At 38.1% G+C, this 20,823-nt stretch overlaps 1 protein-coding gene across 7 annotated transcripts in view; it reads left to right on the top strand.

Moving 5' to 3' along the window:
- MAST2 (microtubule associated serine/threonine kinase 2) overlaps nucleotides 1-20,823 on the top strand; it is a 195,984-nt gene that overhangs the window by 156,658 nt on the left and 18,503 nt on the right. For all 7 annotated transcript variants that reach the window (XM_026853582.1, XM_026853583.1, XM_026853581.1 and 4 more), the window contains 10 exons: nucleotides 4,219-4,320; nucleotides 8,274-8,406; nucleotides 10,054-10,115; nucleotides 10,757-10,842; nucleotides 12,804-13,012; nucleotides 14,377-14,515; nucleotides 14,943-15,075; nucleotides 16,456-16,621; nucleotides 17,662-17,763; nucleotides 19,379-19,501. In XM_026853582.1, the coding sequence (XP_026709383.1) occupies nucleotides 4,219-4,320; nucleotides 8,274-8,406; nucleotides 10,054-10,115; nucleotides 10,757-10,842; nucleotides 12,804-13,012; nucleotides 14,377-14,515; nucleotides 14,943-15,075; nucleotides 16,456-16,621; nucleotides 17,662-17,763; nucleotides 19,379-19,501 (1,255 nt within the window). The remainder of the gene's footprint in view (nucleotides 1-4,218; nucleotides 4,321-8,273; nucleotides 8,407-10,053; nucleotides 10,116-10,756; nucleotides 10,843-12,803; nucleotides 13,013-14,376; nucleotides 14,516-14,942; nucleotides 15,076-16,455; nucleotides 16,622-17,661; nucleotides 17,764-19,378; nucleotides 19,502-20,823) is intronic.

The raw sequence follows: 20,823 nt of genomic DNA, 5'->3' as shown, positions 1-20,823 counted from the left end.
GGATGATGATTTCTCATACAAGGAATTAAAAGAGCAATAAATGGGGTCTGGCCACTTCCAGTCTGCACTTTCAGGCCTGTCTTCTGCCCTGAAAAGGTTAATCAGGATCTCAGAGAAGTGTGGGTCACACAAATCTGCTTTTTCCTTTCGTCTCCCCTGCCTCAGGACAAATCCTCAGAACACACTTCTGAAATGTCCTTTTCCCCTTGATCCTACATGCATTATACTGCTGCTCCTAAGAACAGGAAAAGATGACGTTGAACTGTTATTAGAGAAAATACAATGGTCATCTCTGGGCTTGTTCAGGAATTGACATTCAGGGCTTTCTTTGACCTCTTTCTCTTTAACATCTTCTGCAGAGCAGGGGTGAGAGAAGGGTCATCTCTTAAGTTTAATTGATTTACTTTAGGAAGTAAGGTGGGCTAGAGAATTAAAGGGAAAGCTTAGAGAGACAAGGAAGGCAAAACTGGCTGGGAAAGAAGAGGACAAAGAAATTAAAGACAACATCTTTCCCATACGTTTTTTCTGTCTTGTCATAGTTCCTTGGCTTTTCTTTTATATTTAAAAGCTACTTGTTTTGTCCTACTTGACAGTCTGTGCTTTGCCCTTCAGACTGCATTCTAGAAGGAAATAATTGGGACATTTCAGTCTAAATATATAGAAATTGGTGATAATATTTCTCTTGGAGGACAACTGAAGCAGAAGAAGTTTGAAGTCAGGTTTAGATTATTCCAAATTTGAGGGCAGGGTCTTTACCTTTGCTTAGCTTGTAAGGTAACACAGAGTTACGCACTATGTAAATAATAGGAACTGGAAGGTCATCAGAAAAGCTCTTCCACTTGGGCAGTTGCCATACAACTGTGCAGTAAGGATATATAGCTTTACAGTATATTTTTATGACGTATAGAAAGATTGGGAAGATGATTTATTGATGAATAAGGAGATCAGCAAGTGGCAGGAATACCCACAGATTTTCATGCAGTTTTACTGTGAAAGAATGGTTTCTCTTGAAATTCTTTTTTAAGGTTTTGATTCTGATGTGTGGTAACAAACTAAACTCACACAGTATTTCAAATCATAGAAAGGAAACTTGATTTAATATGTTGCAGTTTGAGTCTATTTTATATTATAAAAATTGTCAGTAAAACAGAGTAAGTGGATATGTAAATAATGAGCTGTTTAAATACACAAAATCAGAAGGCTTTTAAAAGTTATTAGATCCTGGCTTTTGCAATAAAATACCAATAAATCTCGTTAGTTATGGCAAATGAGATTTTCCCTTGTTTGGAGCGTGAAATACTGTCTTTTAGCTAGAAAGACCTATTGCTTATTGCATCATTAAAATTATCCTGAGGTAAGAATGAATTTAAGAGATTTTCTTTATTTTGGAAAACATGAACTTCACATGAGTAATGTTCGGTTTGGGGAAAAAAAAGATTATAGTCAGTTACTGCCTGGCTGAATCGATGAGTTAAAACTAGCAAGAAGTAGTTTAATGGTTTTTGTGTATGTGTAGCCAACTGGTGAGGAAGGTGAAGGATTACAGGTGTTTTTGTGCATGGAACAAAAGAAGCAGGGGAGGGTATTAGTACTATACTGTGGTGACTGATGCCGCACATTGGCAAATGGATGTTCTGATTGGGATTGCTTTCTTAATACAAGCCTGAGTGTAAATTTATTGGATCTTGGCATTGCAGGTCTATTGTTTTGGTTTCCATCAGTATATTAGCTCAATTACAGCGTTGTGACTTGCATATCCCAGTTATTGGTCCTGCTGATCCCCAGGGGAGGACAGTGATTTTAATTTCATGCCCCAGTAGCTACAGTTAGTGACGGATGGGTCTTTCAGATAAGGGAATCGGTTTGTAAATTACCCGTTGCTACCTCCTGTACACGTGTCACTGGCAATGTGTGTAGGAATGGCATCAGCCTCTACCCACAACCACTATAGCTTCTCCCTCCTCCCCTTGGGAGGCGGGGAGGGGGGGGAAACCCTGAAATGCCACCAGCAACCTTCAGACAAGTGTGTCGTCATTGGGAACTGCTAATTAGATGGCACGCCTCGTACCAAGGCCCATGGAAGCAGCAGGCAGTGCTTGGCTATATAACCTTCTGGTTTCCAGATACCGTCCTTGGGACAGACTGTAAACAAGATGTCTGTAGGGATGTTCGGGCTGTCCTGTGCGAGACGGAAACAAGAAGATGCAGTTTTACTGAGGATCTTGGAAGAGCAGCACTGTGCAGAGATGATGGCTGAGTGGCTGTTACAAGTTGTCCTTTTTTTTTTTTTTTTTTTTTTTTTCCCTTTTGCTTTTCTGTAGTGTTTGGCAGTCGTGGTTTAGCTTTTCATTTTTGAAACAGACACCTGATTAAATTAGTTATATTTAAAAATTATTTTGACTAAATTGCCATAGATGAAAAAATGTAAAAAATAAAAGGACTTGAATGTTTAATGATAAAAATGGATGCAAAATGATGAATTATATAAATAATGTTATATTTTTGCATAATATAACTTATATGGGGGGCAAAAGGACTTTTCAGTTGCATGGGTCATTTCAAATAATACAAAGTTGTTGGTGTTTTATTATTCATTTCAACACAGCTAACCCCTTGTGATCTGGAATGGCTTTTCAAATGTGAAAGCATTCATTTTTTTCTACAATTCATATTTTAACTTATAAGTTTGCGTAATGCATTAGAGAACACAGTAAATACTGATTATCTTCATTTTGATTATTTTCTATTTTATAATTAGAAAAATACTTCTATTTAGAAAAAAAAAATGTGACTCATTTCAGTGCTTTCACAATAAATCTTATTTTTAAGTCTCCATAGCCAGGAAGCATCTCTGATATTGTTTTTTAGCTAAGATACTGGTTTTTATATAATGAACTAGCAGGTACATCATTTTCTTCAGTGTTAAAATTCTAGCCTGAGCTTGTCAGTGCTGAAGTAGACAGTCAACATTTCTTATTCTCACCTGTGTCAAAATGAGAAATAATGATCTTCTAACATTTTTTTATTTGATAAAAAATATCAGGGATATATTATTTAAAATGCTGCCTGTATATTTCTAGTTCTGAATTTCTGCTTCCGTGTGCTTTTATTGTTCTTTTAGGTGACCAGCAGTGTGATTTGACTTCTCACCCATATATATATCTTCCTTTTAGATGGTGCTAATGAACAATGCTAAATGAACCTCTTCGTTTATTGCTGTTTGCATCCTTGTTGATAAAATATCATTCCTATAATCAGCTGGCTCATTGCTAGCATAAGCTCATGGGTTAAGTTCTAGACTTTATATTTGTGGCTGTGCTAAAGCCTTTCTTTTTTTTTTTTTTTTTAGACCTTGGGGAAAAAATAGCTATACTTTGTTTCAGAGTTTTTACATGTCATTGGAACCATGTTTTATCACCCTGCAATTAAATACTATTTTATTTGTGCTTCAGGACTCACAATGTAACCATCATGTGCTTGAGCAAAAGAAAAGTAATTTGGGGGATGTTCAAATATGTCTTTGGGTGTTTTTTGTTTGGGTTTGGTTTGTTGGTTTTTTTTTTTTTAAATTATTGTGTGTGTTTATTGTTGTAAGACAACACCCCCTCACATACACATATGCCTTAAATTTATACTGAAATCTGGTGAGTGGACAAGAGTAAATTTTCCAAATTAAATTTCTGCATGCTCTTTGCTTTGCTTGTCTGCTTGGTCCTACATAGCATACAATACAATGCAGTAGTTGCTCAGTAGGATTTATAAAATTAAATAAAGATAAAATAAAATTTAGTTTTTCTTGATGATGAGTAGAAGTGGTTCAAATTCTAGCTGAAAGTAAAGCCTGGAAATACCTGTGTCTATTAGCAATTACGTAGGAAGGCAGTATTGTGTGGAAAGAAAAATTGTAAAAATCAGTATTTCTCTCTTCATTTTAAAATATAAACCCACATTCTATCTCATATAATTGATAGGTGATATAATGCAAACAGAGCCTTTTTGAAATATCTCTTGCATGATGAAAGGAGTCAGTTGTAATGGAAAAATTATATGTAACTTGGCATCCTTGAATGAGCTGAGACCATTGCTTATCTGGACTCAGTCATGCTTTTGCTGCCAGATTATGGTCACTGAGTTGGTGATTGCTCTGCATTCAGCATCTGACATACAAAAACGAAGAGTTCATGCTAAGACCATAATGTGATGTTCTGTTCTCCACAGGCCCACGAGCGATCCGAGAGCTCCGAGGTTGCCTTTGTTACCCAACTTGTGAAGAAGCTGATGATTATCATTGCACGACCAGCTCGGCTGCTTGAATGCCTGGTAAGTTTGGTCCTTGGGAGAGTGCCTGTATGATCTAGAGAGTCTGGTGTGGTTTTGGGGAGATAAAGAACACAAAGCTTTAAATTCTCATTAAAATATTGATGAAAAATAAATCAATATTTTAAAAAAATAGTAGTAAGTGTCTTTTGCATTAATATAGAAATATCTTTCCAATGAACTGTCAGCTGCAAGAGCAGCTAAATTATATTTTAGTATAAAGTTTATGGCTGAGGGACCAGATGTAGCTGTTGACATAATTTCATGCTACTTGATTCCACCTGATTTTCCTTGTATTGTTAGTAGCTACAGTAAAGAGCCTGTAAATGTATGGTGTTTGTGTGGTTCCCAGAGACCCGTACTAAGGAAGAACTGTCACTAAGGAAGAAATTCACTTCCATGATAGAAATGGTGTTTGGGCTCTTGGACTGAAACTCTTACTATAGCCCCAGCAATTGCAGAGAAACCTGGTGTCAGGTTTTCCAGCTATGAACACACACAGGGACAGTCCAGTGAGAGATCCAAGCAGATTTGGAAGCCTGAGTTTGAAATTCTATTTGGTGCTCATGGAATACACGGAAAAGCAAGTCTCATTGCTTTTTTCTGACCACTTACTCTAGCTAACAAGAATGTATATTTTTTTTCTTTAATTCTAGAAAATGGTGAAAAGCGTTTAGGCCATCCCAATGAAATAAGCCACTGTGTCCTGAAGTCCTGAAACTCAAAAAATGTTTTGTAGGTGCAGTAGAGAAGCAGCCTGAACATGCATTCTCACCGTGATGCTATGGCAGGAGGGTTAATAAAAGCCTTGAATATATATGGAAAGAGGTGATCAGGCCTCTGGTGTACAGTGTTGTGGTTATCGGATATAGCAATCAGTTTTCAAAAAGATGTTGAAAAATTGGTGAAAGTGTAGGGAAGAGTCACAAAAAAATGTTGGGAGTGCTGGAGAAGGTGTCACAAACCTATAGTGGAAACTTAGAAAACGACAAGATAAAATTCCCTGGTGTGTTGAAGCAATCTATCTGATGGTTCTTACTGGGCATAAAAATGACAGGGAAGCTACACCTGTTTGAGACATTAGAGAAGCTGGCTAAATTAGGAATCTGTGGCTGGGTATAGATGTACAGTTAGCATTTGAAACATGTTGAGGGCAGTGTGTCCATGGGCAACTTTTATCACTGGAATCACTTGAAGCTAAATGAGGTTTTTGAAGAGCTTTCTTTGACAAGTAGACAAGAGTGGTCCAATCTTTCCGATGATACCAGTTTTTGAAAACACCTGCAGAAGTACTGAAAAGTAGACGACTTTGGAGGGTTCCCTTATTCCCCCCACTTGACCATCAGATGGATTGCTTTGCTGTGAACCCTATAGTGCAAGAAAGACCACTGTCAGTGATGAAGAAGTAGACTGCATAACCAGCATGGTAGATGCCTACACTTACTTTTCAAGTAGTCTCCACTAGATTACATTGAAAATCCTGGGTCCAACTCCATTCAGACTGGGAATTCCTTGACTTTCAAAACCATTTTTGTGATTTAGATGGGTTTTGTGGCTCCAGTTATTTTCCAGCACTTCTTTAAATTTTTATTATTTTTTTTTAGTGAAAACAACGAAGAAAGGAAATAAATTTAAACTTATTGTGTTTGTGTTTGCTGCATGCACCATTGTCATTTATGCTTGCGTATGCTCTACTACTAACACATCCTCTGGGAAAACATGAAACCTCAGTAAGTTTTGTGAACCCATCTCTATACCTGCAAGCAGTTCCAAACTCAGGCCAGTTTTTAGCTGAAAATCAGTAGGTCTTCAGGTTCTTCCACTCTCTTTGCACCTGATGTTCTGCAGAATGAGTGGGAGCAGGTGGAAGCAGTAAAGTCATTGAGATTTGAGTAATGAGCTCCAAAGCACATAGTGACAACCTTGACAATGAAGTGACTAGACTTCAAAGTATAAAAATAATATTTGGATCTATGTATTAGTCTTCCCTGCTTTTTTAACCTGTATTGCCTTTGTAGCTATTCCTTTTCCAATTTTTTTTTATTCTGCTGACGTGAAGAATTGAATACTGTTTCTTTTATCCCATAAAAGAACAAGAAATATAGTAATTGATAGTCAACGATTTGAATAGCTTGAGAACTACATTTAATTTTTATTTTTTAACACACTTTTCTTTGTAATTTGACCTTTAGCTTCAATTCTGTCTGAATTTATAAACAGTTTTTCTAAGATTTAATATTAAGGTTAATTTTAGTAACACAACTAGTTCTTATTTCTTCCTTGTAAATGAAATAACTGACCATATAGGCAGTGGTTGTGATGGTTGTGATTGTTTTAATGGGGATGAAGGCATTTGAGTATTTTAAACTTCATTTATTTGGCTTCTGTCTTTGAATTACCTGTTGGACTGTGAAATGTTTATTTACGGACTGAGTCTCTGGGGCTTCAAGAAAATAATAATGTTTTTTGTGCATCACTGAAACCATCTTTGGGAAAAAGTATGTAATTCTCTTCAGATTATTTTTCCATAACACCTGCCTCCCTTTAGTAGGGATCATTCTTATGTATTCAAATGATGAAATAATTCTACTAAAACCAAGGCAGAACCAGAATTTATTTAATTTCTTAATTTTTTATGTGTTTGAATTTTTTGTCGCCAGACTTCTTTTTCTTTTGTCCTTTACTCACCAGTAAATGACCTCCAGTTGTGTCTTGAAGATTCCTTCCTTGACTCCACCTTCCCTTTCACCTTGTTCTCTGTATTATGCTGCAGTCTGACCGTCTCTCTCCTCTGGTCCTCTCTGGTCTGGCTCCTGCTCTCTGCCAATTCTGAAACAGTTGATTAATCCTTTTCCAGAGGAGTTAGGAAGGAACCTTGTTTCTTGCATTGTTGCTGTCTCTGGTGACAGTATGTGTCCAAGAAGCATTGCTTAGAGCAGTCAAGAAAAAGCATGTCTTTTCTGTTTCTCTAACCATTCAAATATCTTTACATCATCACAATCGCTAATTTATTTCGCTTGTCTGCAGTTCTGTGCTCTCTCTTCTCTTTTGCTGCTGACCATACTCACGTCAGGTCTCTTCTGATGCCCTTACAGCTGTATGCTGTAACTCTTTCCCTTTTATCCTCTCATTTCACTAGAAAATTTTTGAAGAGTCTTGGCAAAACTGGTGGTGAATGATGAGGTTTGTAGGGGAGAATGAAAGTTAACTAGTGAACTTGATTCTAAGCAGAGTGTTCCTGCTTCCAAAAGCTTGTCTTTTATTTCCAACTATATCTGTTAGTGTAGTAAAAGAGATCACACCTTATTTTGTCTCATACACTAAGACTGAGTTGATAAGATGATCCTGTACTGTATAGTATAAGAAATACTGCAGCAGTATTTCTTATCTGGGAAGTGAAGTCTTCTCTGCTGATAAAATAGCAGTTGCTGTTTTAATTAATAATTTTATTAGCAGTTGCTAAGGTTGTGACAGTTACAGAGTTGAATGGGTGTATGGTTTGATCAGAAGTGACATTTGAAAGCAGGGGAGGTTTATATTGGCTTAACTCTCCTGTGAGACAGAGGTGGCAGAAGGCGGCACCTCAGTCTTCATTGCAGACCTTTCCCTGGCACGTCTCAGTGTGACAAAGCTGGGACCTGAGTCCAGATTAATGCTTGCATTATAATGACTATATTTTCCAGTAGTCTGGTTTTGGTTCATAAAAAGTCCCTACGGTCCTTGTCCTATTTTGATTTGCAGATCTAAGCCAGTGGACATCCATCAGGCTGTAAATGTCTGTCATTTTTGCAGAGCAGAGTGGAATGCATTGACTTGCTGCTTGTAACTGCAGATGTTTTGCATCACTGCTTAGTTTCTGATGTTTCTGAGAAATCTCCTATATGGAGGAGGAAACTTCCGTAATTGTAAAGCTGCGTCATTTACCTCTCTCTGTCTCTCTCACCACCTTGCTGTAGGAGTTTGATCCTGAAGAGTTCTACCATTTGTTAGAAGCTGCAGAAGGCCATGCCAAGGAAGGGCAAGGAATTAAATGTGACATTCCTCGTTACATTATCAGCCAGCTGGGACTCACCAGGGATCCCCTGGAGGGTGAGAACTCTTGTTTGTACTTTCCAAACTGCTGAGAGAATAACCAGATCTCATGATCACTACACAGCTGAAGGAGGCTTTTATTTTATTGGTTTAATTTCTAGGCCATTTTTCCTTGTTTTCCTGTTTGCTGTCAAATTCTAGACTGTCCTTTCCATCCCCGTGTCTCAAAGGAATGTTGCTGGAGTAAGGATCGCACATCAGCAGTGACAGTTCTTTACTTATGATGTTAATAATGTCTCCCTGTATTATGGCTGAAACAATGTTAGAAAATGGCTTCATGATTTAACTGTTTTCTCTGTGCTGTTGGACAGTAAAAGTAAATTTACCCATTATTTTTCTGGTCTGCGTGCCTTCTGGTGGCCTGGTTGGCAAGTATCTTGTCATCCCACTTTGTCCTCTCTGGGAAGAGTGTATTTGTTGTGATTTTTCCATGAGAAACCAGGACTAGTATGAACTTTTAGGTGGAGATGAGATTGTATTTATACATCTTGCATACTAGTGAAACCAAAGAGAGTAATGCTTTAGAAGACCGTAACAGCTTTTCTGCTGGGTGCCAGAATTGCAGATGGTAAATTGAATATGCTGTAAACGTACAGAGGCCCAGAAGTTCCTGACTTTGAAATTTGGGAGTTAATATTTCTGCCTAACACTTTGCTCACTGAATCTCTTCTCCTATGACAAGCTTTATGAGCGTGCACGGCTTGCTCAGCAACAATAGAAAGTGTGACAGAGACTGGAGGTTACTGGGAATATTTCAGTGATTGAACCATACTTTTTGTTTTCTCAGGAGAGCATAATTTTAGCATAAATTAGTGGTCTGGATAGGACTAGTTTAATTTCTGTGGTGTTTACTGGAATGACAGTGACAGGTTGACTTCAAGTGAAGAGCTCTTCAGGAAATTTCTACCAAAGATTGCTAAATGTAATTTAATAGCATTTGTTGAAATCTGACATTAAAGGGAAATTTCCTTTGATCCCTGTCATGGGAGAGAACCTTTCCATCACTAATTCCCCTTACTAAAGTCAAATTTTCTTTAGAAATGTGTGGAGATGTCAAGGTGCCTTATTTCCTTTCTGTAAGGAGGGCACCCAGAAATGTCAATGATATCTGTTCAGAGACTAGTAGTTAATGTAGGATTTGGGTTTGCAAAGTTTATAGCATCTCCTAAAGACAGCTGAGTAGCCTAAACTAACTGACTTTCTCCCAGTTTGCTGCTGCAGCATTTTGCAGAATAAGAGACATTTCATGAAGGGAGGTTGTTTGAAGTATAATGGTTTTTCTTTTTTGGGTACAGAGGTGCCAGAAGGCTATATGCAGACATATATGCATGGATTATGTTTTAATATTAACTAGATGGCAGTTTCCCCAAACATGCATTTATTTCTTTTGCTTATTATAGAAACAATCTAGAATGTCAGGCTGAAATTAGAACAATTAATTATATTCATCTTTATATAAAATACTTCCCATAGTTTACAAGATGCTAAAGGTTATCACTGTATAATTGGGGTGACTTTTTACAGAGGGGAAAAATGTCCCTCATCATCTACAAGCACCTCTTAAAAACCTGTTTGTCGTGTATAAACAAAGAGAACAGTGTTTGATTGAGATCATTAGGAGTAATCTTTCCTCTTTCTTTTCAGAAATGGCCCAGCTGAATAGCTATGACAGCCCAGACACTCCTGAGACAGATGATTCAGTAGAGGTACAGCAGTAATACAGTCACTCTGTCTAGCGCTTTTTTTTTCCCCTGGAAAGAAGTAGTCTACAGTAAAGAATTAATTATAATGCAGAGTAATTTTAATTTAAAAAAAAAAAAAGTGCTGACATTTAAAAGTGTGTGTTAAAACTAGAGTATACTCATAAAAATGTCGATATCTCTATATTGTGGTAAAATGCTTAAAAGTTGCAAACAGACATTATCATCAAGTTGGGTTGTTTTTTTTTTTTAGACTTGCAAACAAAAAAAATCTGGATGAATTCTTTATATCTGCATTTATAAAATGTGATGGGTATTGAAGAGAGTTGACTTCAGTAACAGACCACTGGAAAAATTAAATTATGTAACTCACTAGGTTTTGAAGTAGTTTATTGGTTTTTTAAAAATGTGATGTTGAGGAAATGCCTGAATCTTACAGTTGACTGACTCTTTGTGCTAATATTTGTGGAGGGAGTCTGAAAGATCCTAGGGATACAGACAATTATCCTAATGCTGAGGACTCCAGAGGTTTGGAAAAGGATTAGGTTTAAGTGAATGCTGCTTAAAGAAGAAAAGGACAAAAAAGTGACGTATAGAATTAAGTCATTCCTGCTACTGATTTCCATTTTCTTGTCTTCTTTCCCCAGAGCCGTGGGGCCTCTGTCCAGTCAAAGAAAACTCCATCTGAAGAAGAGTTTGAAACTATTAAACTAATCAGTAATGGTGCCTATGGGTAAGACTTTTAGACTGCTTTAGAAGAAAATATTATTATTGTCCTACCCAGGGGAGGTTTGGTGAATGACTGCTTTTTGTTGGGTCCAAACTGTAAATGAATTTTGCTTGGGTGTTGCAGAAGAGTGTTGCAGAAGTTCCACACTTGTGATATCTTCTGGGAAATACTATTCTTTGCATGTTCTCTGTGTTTCTTAGACAATAGCCGCTGTACCTGGACACAGTTCCTGGCTGTGAAGTCCTTTCATTGTGCTGAACTTGACTCACAGCTTCCAGCTCAGGAAAATTAGTTGCCCTACATTAAAGCTTTCAGAATATGGTATTTCTAATCCCTCTGTGGCACACGCTTTCTGAAGCCTTGCCTAACTGTGAACTCAAGCCTGTGTTTCCAGTAACTATTTCTGCACTGGTTCTTTATGGTAGGTAGGTAAAATATAGACACTTCAGTACCTTAGCTTGAGATGGCAAAAACGTTTTCCCTAAACATTGTCTCTAGGGAAAATATTGTCATTTAGTTTATTTTGAGATTTCGTAAGTATTAGTAAAAAATTTAGTTCCATGAGTCTGAGAAAATTATTTTGCACCCATTTCCTTATTGCTTAGCAAGGCAGTGTGTATTTCCTTTCATGTTGTCCGGTTAAGTCCTGTGATTTGTTTGTTTAAAGGCTGAGTGAGAGTAAATTTCTGTTGTTGCAAATGTTGCTGATGATTCACTGAAATAGCAAGAATATTGAGGGAGAAGTAGTTTATGCTTTTCTGTTCTGCCATGTATTCAGATTATATATGTAACATATGTGGCTGTTTGCGAGCACTTGAAATACTAACAGAAATGCTAAACTTACACTGGGGCAAATCTACCGTGAGAAGTAATAAAGTAAAAATACTATTAGATTTTTATTACCCAATGAAACATCCAGAATTAAGTTGGTCAATTCAAATTTTAAACTCTCATACAAACCTATCCACAATTTTAAAGACAGTTCCTGGATCTTTGCAGTTCATAAATCCTTACCAGTGATAGTCATTAGGTTGTAACTGAAAAGCAGTGATATTCAGTAGGTTATAACTCCAAAACCTGAGCATGTGCTTGAGTGTTTTGTTGAAGTGGATGCTTTGCTAACAGCAACTCATTTTTTCTAAAAATTATATGTGGAAAAAACGTAAGCATATTTTTTAGTCAGTGGAGACAAAACAGAGCAGGTATAAGAGGCACATTGTTACACAAGAAGTTTTTACACATTTTCAGCCATATTTCTGCACAGGCCCCATGATTTAAATGTAACTCCGTAAAAAGGGGAGAGGGCGGTGGTAGTTTTGCTGTTACTCATATTTGTCTTTATACGGGGTGTATTTTATAGTCAGCTGCTGGTGAGACCCAATACCAATGTTAAATGTAATATACTCCAGAGAAAAGGAAACAAGTAGTGATTCAATAAGGCAGGCAAACTACTTGAAAATTTTATTTGCAAACCGTATTATTAGTGTCCAGGAATCTAATGATCTGCAAGTGATAGAAATGTAAGAGATACTTTACTGGAGGAAATCCCCAGTGACAATATTGCATCAAATTAATTTTATGGCGCTTGGAAAGAAATTGTGCTGATTCCATATGTTTTAAACAGTTTTTTTTAAGTGAAATGGTGACTGTAGTGTTGAAAAATGCATGCCTCTGCAATGATGCTTAAGGAAGCCTGTGACATTTGTGTATGAAATATCTCCTTGTTAGTCACATCAGTGAAACTGCTGCTTAATTCAAGAAGGCAGAGTAGCTTTTGGAAGGAAGCATTATAGGGTTCCTTCTTCTCTAGGGGAGCTTGCCACTGAGATGGGATTTTATGGAGTCACAGATAAGTCTGTCAGGATCCATCCAAAACAGTCACCATCACTGTTTTAAAAAAAGCCAAACAACAAAACAGTTTGAACTGAAAATGGAACTTTTCCTCTTGGTATGTGGTTTCCTAGAGCGGTGTATTTGGTGCGACATAAGACCACTCGTCAACGTTTTGCCATGAAGAAGATCAACAAACAGAACCTCATTTTGAGAAATCAGATCCAGCAGGCTTTTGTGGAGAGAGATATCTTGACGTTTGCTGAGAACCCCTTTGTGGTCAGCATGTTCTGCTCCTTTGAGACCAAGCGTCACCTGTGCATGGTTATGGAGTATGTGGAAGGTATGGTTGTCATTACACCTGCAAAGGGACCCGAGGTGGGATGGATATGTAGTGTGTATGCAGTGTCTCTCCTCGTAAAGAATGACATTTTCAAGGGATTTGGAGGATGTGTACTTTGGGGTGTAAGGCTGATCAGTGCGCTGTTCTGAACGCAGTAAGTGGGAAGACCATCTCTTGTGTGTGCTAGTCGTTTCTTCACAGAATGCGAGTCCCGTCAGCCCTGCAGTCGCAGGGGAGCTCCTGATGCCCTTTTAGGGAGGATTGTATGGACTGTTTGGGCTGAGCTGGAGAAATGAGTCATTCTACCACCAGTATAGTTTAGCATAAGGAGATACTGTGTGAATCCCTGTGAGTAATACAACATAATTGCAGTGGAGCTGAGGAAACGTAAAGCCACATGGAGAAAACTGCTGGGGTCAGAAGTCAGCATGAACTTTCCAGTCCTCACAAGAAAGAAATCCTCCCACTCTCCTGTGGGATGGCATGGCTAGATCCATAGCATGTTTACTTGGCATTACAGTTAGAAAAAGACAGTTAAGAAGCATCACGAAGCAATACACTCTTTGCTCTTCAGCAACTTTTTTTTTTTTAAATATAGTGCTGTTTTATGCTGGTGTAGTTTTTTGTTCTGCTTATCCTTTGCAATATTATTTGATTTTATTTTATCGCTGTATTTTATTATAAGCAATATGTTTCCACTGGTGAATAGGATTAATTTCTTATGCCTGGCTTGGTTGGTTGAGTGTTTATGAGAAATAAGCTTATAGTTCTTCTATCAGTGCTCTTTCAGATAAATTAGTAGAATAAAACCAGATGTATTGACATAACAAATTTTAATATTAATTCCTGTTTGCAAGTAGAGATGAAGGTCAAATGAAACATGTGGCCAAGGTTCCTTAAGAAGCTTGAATCAGGGTCCCACAGACTTATCTGCATGGCTACCACTGTGTCCAGAGGCATGGCTGTCTCTCTAAGTGTAGAGAGAGACTGTTAGTAGTTGCAGAGATGTTTACTTACTATTTTAAGAAGCTTGTATATCGGAAGTAGTATGTGTCTCTGTGGTGGAAAGCAAAGAAATTTATAGAGAGGCCAAACAGTCATGAACTGCCCTTTCTTCAAGGCTTGCTTATGGTTTGGAAATGGCATCTGTACAGTTCTTGAGCAAGCATACCCAACATATATGGATCTCAGCTTTCTTAAGATGTTAATATTTATTTGAAGCTCCAGATGGAGTGTAGAGAGCGCTTCAAAATTCAGGCTAACAGGGTTGAGAGAGAAGCCTTTAGGAAATGTAATCTATTATTGTAGACCCATAGCTGTTCTTTCTTACTGATACTTGCAATTTCGCTGTGATGTTTTTCTAGGAGGCGATTGTGCTACACTTCTCAAGAACATTGGGGCCCTACCTGTTGATATGGCAAGGATGTATTTTGCCGAGACTGTTCTGGCATTGGAGTACCTACACAATTATGGGATTGTTCACCGTGACCTAAAACCTGATAAGTAAGTCTTTAGCTCTTCAGAAGTTTGAGGGAGAGAGCCAGTTCTTCAGCAACTTTCTCCATAGGCAAGAGGACATGGGGGCTAGAGACAGTGGAGATCTTCAGTGGCATCTGACATGTAGGAGGTTTTATGGAGTCTCTTGCTACTCATATAGAACCAGATAGACAATGAGAAAGGGTGGGAAGAACATCTCCAGATATTATCTCAAAGCTGTTGCTACACTGATGAAATTATGGCAGAAGGTAGTCTGATTTCTGGTTGCCTTGGCTGCTCTGTGATATTCAGTTGCATAGGAGTTTCCTTCCAAGTGTTTGATGAGGATGTAACACTAAGAACTTGCTTAGCATTATCTTGTGTTCTTCTCTTTTTAAATTGCTTTTGGGAAACAACTAATTGCATGTTGGATTATTTTGCTTCTTTCTCCTAGTCTCCTGATAACTTCCATGGGTCACATTAAACTTACAGACTTTGGACTGTCTAAAATTGGATTAATGAGTCTTACAACTAATCTTTATGAGGGACACATTGAGAAGGATACTAGGGAATTCCTAGACAAGCAGGTAAGCTGAAAAATTTTGTCTATTGATGTGGGATCAGATGCAGGATTCTGTCTCTGGATAGAATTGGAGTTTGTAGCACTCCCTTTCTGCCTCAACACTGTGCTATGTGTTATAGAATGGGAGGACAAGATACAAGTCCATTCTTACGTTTGTACATAAACTGGTATTGCTTGTTATTTCAACTTATTGCTTTCGAGTAATGCACTTCAGCTCTTAGTTTAGGGTATTGTAAGTGTGGCCCAGGCAGCAATGCAGGTACGAGCAGAGGTTGGTTTAGGGATGTAACGTGGATTTTGCTGGAAGGTTGCTCTACGGTCTCCCCCTTCTGGTGCTTAGAAAGTTTATGGCAAGTTCCTATATGTTTCTTCTTGTAATTTTCTCTGATGGCTTAAACATTGATTTTTATCCCTGTGATATTTACTAAGGGTCACTTTTCTCCTTAGCCTTCATTTTGCTAGGCTTAACCAGCTAAATTCTTCTAGATAACAAGATAGGTTTTTCTTTTGATGAATGAATAGCTCTTCCATGCACCTCTTTCAGCTTGAGCTGGTATTTCCTAGGCATAGTTAACAAAAACTATACTGTTGTGGATGCATGCTCACCAGTGCCTTGTATAATGGGATTAAAAAATACTTCTCTGCAAATACCTAGGATCACAGCTGAAGTTTCTTTTTTAGTTGTGCCAAGTGTTAATTCATAATCATCCTGTGGTATTGTCTTCCTTTGCTTCTGAGTAACAATGTTTTTTCTATCAGGAACCCTCTTTGGTCACCAGATCATGGTCTTGTACTTTGCAGTGTTACCTTTTTTACAACTATTTTGTTATTGTTGATACTTCTAAGCCTGAGGCAACTTGGATCTTCTAACGTAATTTCCTTAGCCATTGTCTGTGCCAGCTGTACCTCCCAAGTTTAAATGCTGAAGTGTGTAATCATGCTGTGCTGCTAATTCTGCATCTGTGAAACTAAATTCTGCTAGCACAGAGATATGAGAGGTTTGTCAAAACTCAGTTCCTGATAGTTGTAGCTGTGCCAGTAGACATCCATCAAGCAGACAGACCTATACACACAGAATATGCATCTTTTTCCCATATGGTTTACTATATGTGCACCGAAGAGCTACTTAGCTGGCATGTTCACACTAGGAACATTTCATAGTATGTGATACAATTTTTGTGCAGGTATGTGTTCCTCAAATATAGACTCTTGCTGCATGCAAGTAGTTCACAGCATAAAGCAGTTAGTGGCAAAATATTAATACCTTCCTTGTAAAGCTCTTACGGGGGAAAGAAAAAAAAAAAAAAAAACACAAGACAAAATAAGCTTTGATGTGACTTTGGCAATTTGTAGGTTTATTGCTTTCTTCTGTGTTTCTCTTGAGGTCTGTGGGACTCCGGAATACATTGCACCAGAAGTGATCCTGCGCCAGGGCTATGGGAAGCCCGTGGACTGGTGGGCCATGGGAGTTATCCTGTACGAGTTCCTAGTTGGCTGTGTTCCTTTCTTTGGGGACACACCTGAAGAGCTGTTTGGACAAGTGATCAGTGGTATGTTTCTGTTCTAGCTCTGAAAGGGGTTTCAAAGTGTTGTGAAGTAAAACCTTGAAAATACGAAGGAGCCACAGCTTGGTCAGGAAGGACTAGCTATAAAATAATGCGGTTTAATTTTAAAGTATTAATTTTCTTGTGTCTAAGTAGCATCTATCTGATTCCAGCTTAACATCTGTTGAGTTGCTTAACATCTTGGTAGATAGTTGTGTTGTGCATGGCATGGAAGTCATGCATATCCTTCTGGAATTGGGGAAAAATATTGGGGGATTTTTCTGTTCTGTCTGTTAGCTTAAATGCTGAAGAATATGAAAGGAGCAACTGCCAACTGGTCTGATTCAGTCTGATTTTGGTTATTGCTTCTGTAGGTGCATATGTCAGTCAATTAGTAATTGTCGTATAAATTAAATGAAAAGGAAATCCTAAGCAAAACACATTGAAGCTGTTGTACTCGGTACCATCACGTCTTGTGGCTTTTTAAACCTATCTCCTGCTTGGAGTTGGACGAATGATTGCTTTGTGTTTCCTCAGTGAATATGCCAGTGAAAATATTTCCTATTGGGAATGCTTTCTGAAACAGTAAATTTTTAACACACTTGGCAAATGTCTTTTGTAAAAAGAAAATTTCAGCAAAGAACTAAATATGATGCATGAAATTGTTACCTGTGAACTATTCTCTCCATTCCAAGTATAACAAGCATGGTATGTGTGGGCACAAGATACAGCTGCAGTATTGTCGGTGTCATTGTTTATGGATTGTCATGGAAGTCCCATTTCATACTTTATTAATAGAGTTCTTAATGCTTTTTTTCTCCACAAGCACTGCTTGGATTGACAGCAGCTTTAGCTGACACTGAATTTTATGCATTTTGGAAAATGTCAATGCTTGAATTATATTAAATATGCAAGCTGCTGAATTCGAGGTATTTACAGTTCTGGGGCAGTACTGAACACTGTATTTTACGGTATAGGAATGTGAATGGTTATTCAAATTGATCGTGAAACTGGTATAAAATGTCAAGTCTTTTTTGTATCCCCAGATGAAATTGCCTGGCCAGAAGGTGATGATGCACTTCCCCCAGATGCCCAGGACCTCATTTCTAAGCTTCTCCGCCAAAATCCTCTGGAAAGAATGGGAACAGGTAGGAACCTTGTCCATAGGAAAATACTAGCCAGAAGCAGGAAAAGATGCTATTTTGCCAGTGATGCACACCCACTGTGTTGAAGAATGCTCAGCTAGAACTGGGAAACAGTTTATACTGGGTTTAGTGAATCTTATGTGGTGAAGCTCTGAGAATTAATGTAGGCTGTACGTGAGTCAGATAATACTGTCTTGTTTGGGAAACAAGGAAGGGGTACTGTCAGTTTGGCAACATAACTTCTCAAATTCATGCTGCTCTGTTAAAGGCTTGAGGGTTGTTTCTTCATTTGAACACTGTATAATCAGGTTTCTTTGAAGTTTTCTTCGACTGGGGGCTTAATCCCCTACATGGATATGAACTCCTGAGTGTAATAAAATAAATGAAAACTTTGCCATTCATAGAGGCCTGCACTGTAGAATTCTCCAAACATACAACAAAGTATGATAATCTCTTTGGCAAAGTCAGACATGTATGTCAATCTTTCTGTATTATAATGTCAGATTTAAAGGTTTACAAGCCATCACTTCTCATTTCCTGATAGTAAATAACCATAAATAATCTCTAGCTACACTCTTGTTTTAAAATAATTTGTGCAACACTGCAGCTTCACAGCACGGGTTGTCTGTTTCATTGATTTGATTGGTTTGATTTAATTTTAGATTTTTTAATTGGAAACTACACTTTAAGGACAAAATAAAAATTTTTATATAGCAATTCCAAAAGGCACATGTATTCAGCAGACTTAACACATGTGCACACAAGGGTGATGGATAGATCATGAATTAATAATGATATCAGATGGTTTTCACATGTTCTTTACTTCAAATCCATGTACTTGAAAGATGTTGCTGTCATGGAAAAGATGTAGAGTTTCTTGCCTTATGAGTTGATGGACTGATTTTTTTTTTTTTTTGATTTCTTATATACCTGCAATGATGAGACTGCTGTTCCACTTGGCATCTTGTAGTGCCACTGGCACTCAGCAAACCTTTTATCTCTTTTCCTTCTCTATTCCCTTTTTTAAAAAGACAGTAGCATCTTTTATGAATATTAATTTTATTTGGGAAAAAAAAGCATATATAGTAGACAGATAATCCCTAGTTTTTTCTTCTGGGTATCCAAGCTTCTGAAGTTAATAACAAAAGATACTAATTCAGGAAGATATGTAAGCCCCTGCCTTGTTTTAAGCACATGAATGAGTTTATTCATGACAGTAGAGTCACTTACATGCTAAGTACCTTTCTGAGTTTGCTCCTTTTATTCAGCTATGAACAAGATGGTATTTAGAGTTTGGAAATTTTAAATTAAGATGTTAATTAGTTCTTAATCTTGCAACTTGCTGTGGAATGTAACAGCAGATACTGCCTTCCAGCCAGTTCGGTCATGTGTTGTCATTAAAACAGAAAGAAGAGTGGGAAGGAGGAGATCTTGTTCAGATTTTATCCTGCATCACCACTTTGATAAAAGGATAAGTTGTTTCTCAAAGTTCTTGGCAAATGTGTGACTTAAATGTACTCAAGTGCATTCTTTTAGGCTCTTGATATTTTCAGGGTTTGTTTCTCTTGTTATGCAAATGCTAAAAGAAATACTCTGCAATAAAAGATGATTATTTCAGGTAGTGCCTTTGAAGTGAAGCAGCATCGGTTCTTTAAAGATTTGGACTGGAATGGATTACTTCGGCAGAAAGCTGAATTCATCCCACAGTTGGAATCTGAGGATGACACAAGCTATTTTGACAGTAAGACTAAAGAATTAGCCTAAACAGCATCATATTTTTTGTGCATATTTCATTTTTGAAATTGTTAGAGATAAGTCATTGTTAGAAATTGAATAAAACACTTGATGGAAATTGCTTTTAGAAGTTTCTGTTGAATGCCAAGTAAAGTTTCTTTGAAAGCAAATGACTTTTAAATGAAAAAATGTTGCTGCTGAAGTCAGTTGGCCTTTCACTGGTGCCTGTGGTCCTGTCAGCCGTGGCCCTGCAGTGAGAGCTGCTGTGGTTGTTATGCTGGGTTTATTACGGTACTTCCAATGCATTTGGTAAATCCAACTTCCTTGAGTTTCTGAGCAATATTGTTTTTCCCAAGTGACTGTTTTCAGCCAATAAATGTTTTTTTAAAAAAAACAAACCCTAAACCTTGAAGACAAGTATGTAGGGAAAATCCTTTAGAGATTTAAAGTAATTTAAATTATTTTCACTGCATGTGTATCACCTTAATTTAGTATTATTATAACTCTAATGAGATATGAAGTGACGTGCATGTCTGGTGTGTATGAATGTCTGAGAATTGCTGTGGTATCAGTGCTGTGTAAGATTTCTGGTATTTCCAGATAAGCACCAGACAGAGTTGGTGCTCTTGGGAGAGAGGGGGGGAGTGTCATGTGAAGGATGAAGAAGTCTCTGTCCCCAGAGCCTCTGCTCCCTAGTCTGTCTCATTTGACTTGGGGAACTGAGCAGTTGGAAAGGGCTTGGGCTTGTCACTGATGAGGGGAGTCTTTCTCCCACTCCAATTGCAGCACAGGATGATACTGATTCCCTGAGCTATGGACATTTCTGTCCTACTTCAGTGGAATCTCTTCCATCCTTCTCCCAGGACCGTGGGACCCACTGACTCTGTATGAAGCACATTTTTGCTCTAACCCTGCGCTTTGCTCAGGGTGAAAGGAGGGAGAGAGCAGCCTGCATCCAGCCCCTCAGCTGCCACAGTGCAAAAGCAGTGATCCTATTTAGATAGTGCTCTTCCTCTTTGGGGAAGAAAAGAGGCCTTTAAGTTAGGGGTTGGATAGAGAGAGAGACAGATATTGAGAAATCTCCATGTACTTGCTGCAGAGAGATTTGAGTCAAGCTGTGCAGAGGGGTGGCAGAGGTGGGTTTTGCATACATTGAGGTTGTACTGGTACAACACAGATGTAGAAACCAAGGTGACGGTGTGTTTCTGCCAGTGTTATTGGACATAGCAACTTGAGCTCTGGTCACTGAATGGGGTCAGTGTCTGGGAGAGGAGCAGTACAGCAGCCCCGAGCGGATCCCAGTGGGTAAAAGCACCACATCGTGTTTTA

This window comes from Athene cunicularia (assembly GCF_003259725.1).
Source record: "Athene cunicularia isolate RWA chromosome 8 unlocalized genomic scaffold, athCun1 chr8_part1, whole genome shotgun sequence".
Lineage (NCBI taxonomy): Eukaryota > Metazoa > Chordata > Aves > Strigiformes > Strigidae > Athene > Athene cunicularia.
The sequence above is the reverse complement of the archived record's forward strand: the minus strand, read 5'-3'. Positions and strand labels throughout refer to the sequence as shown.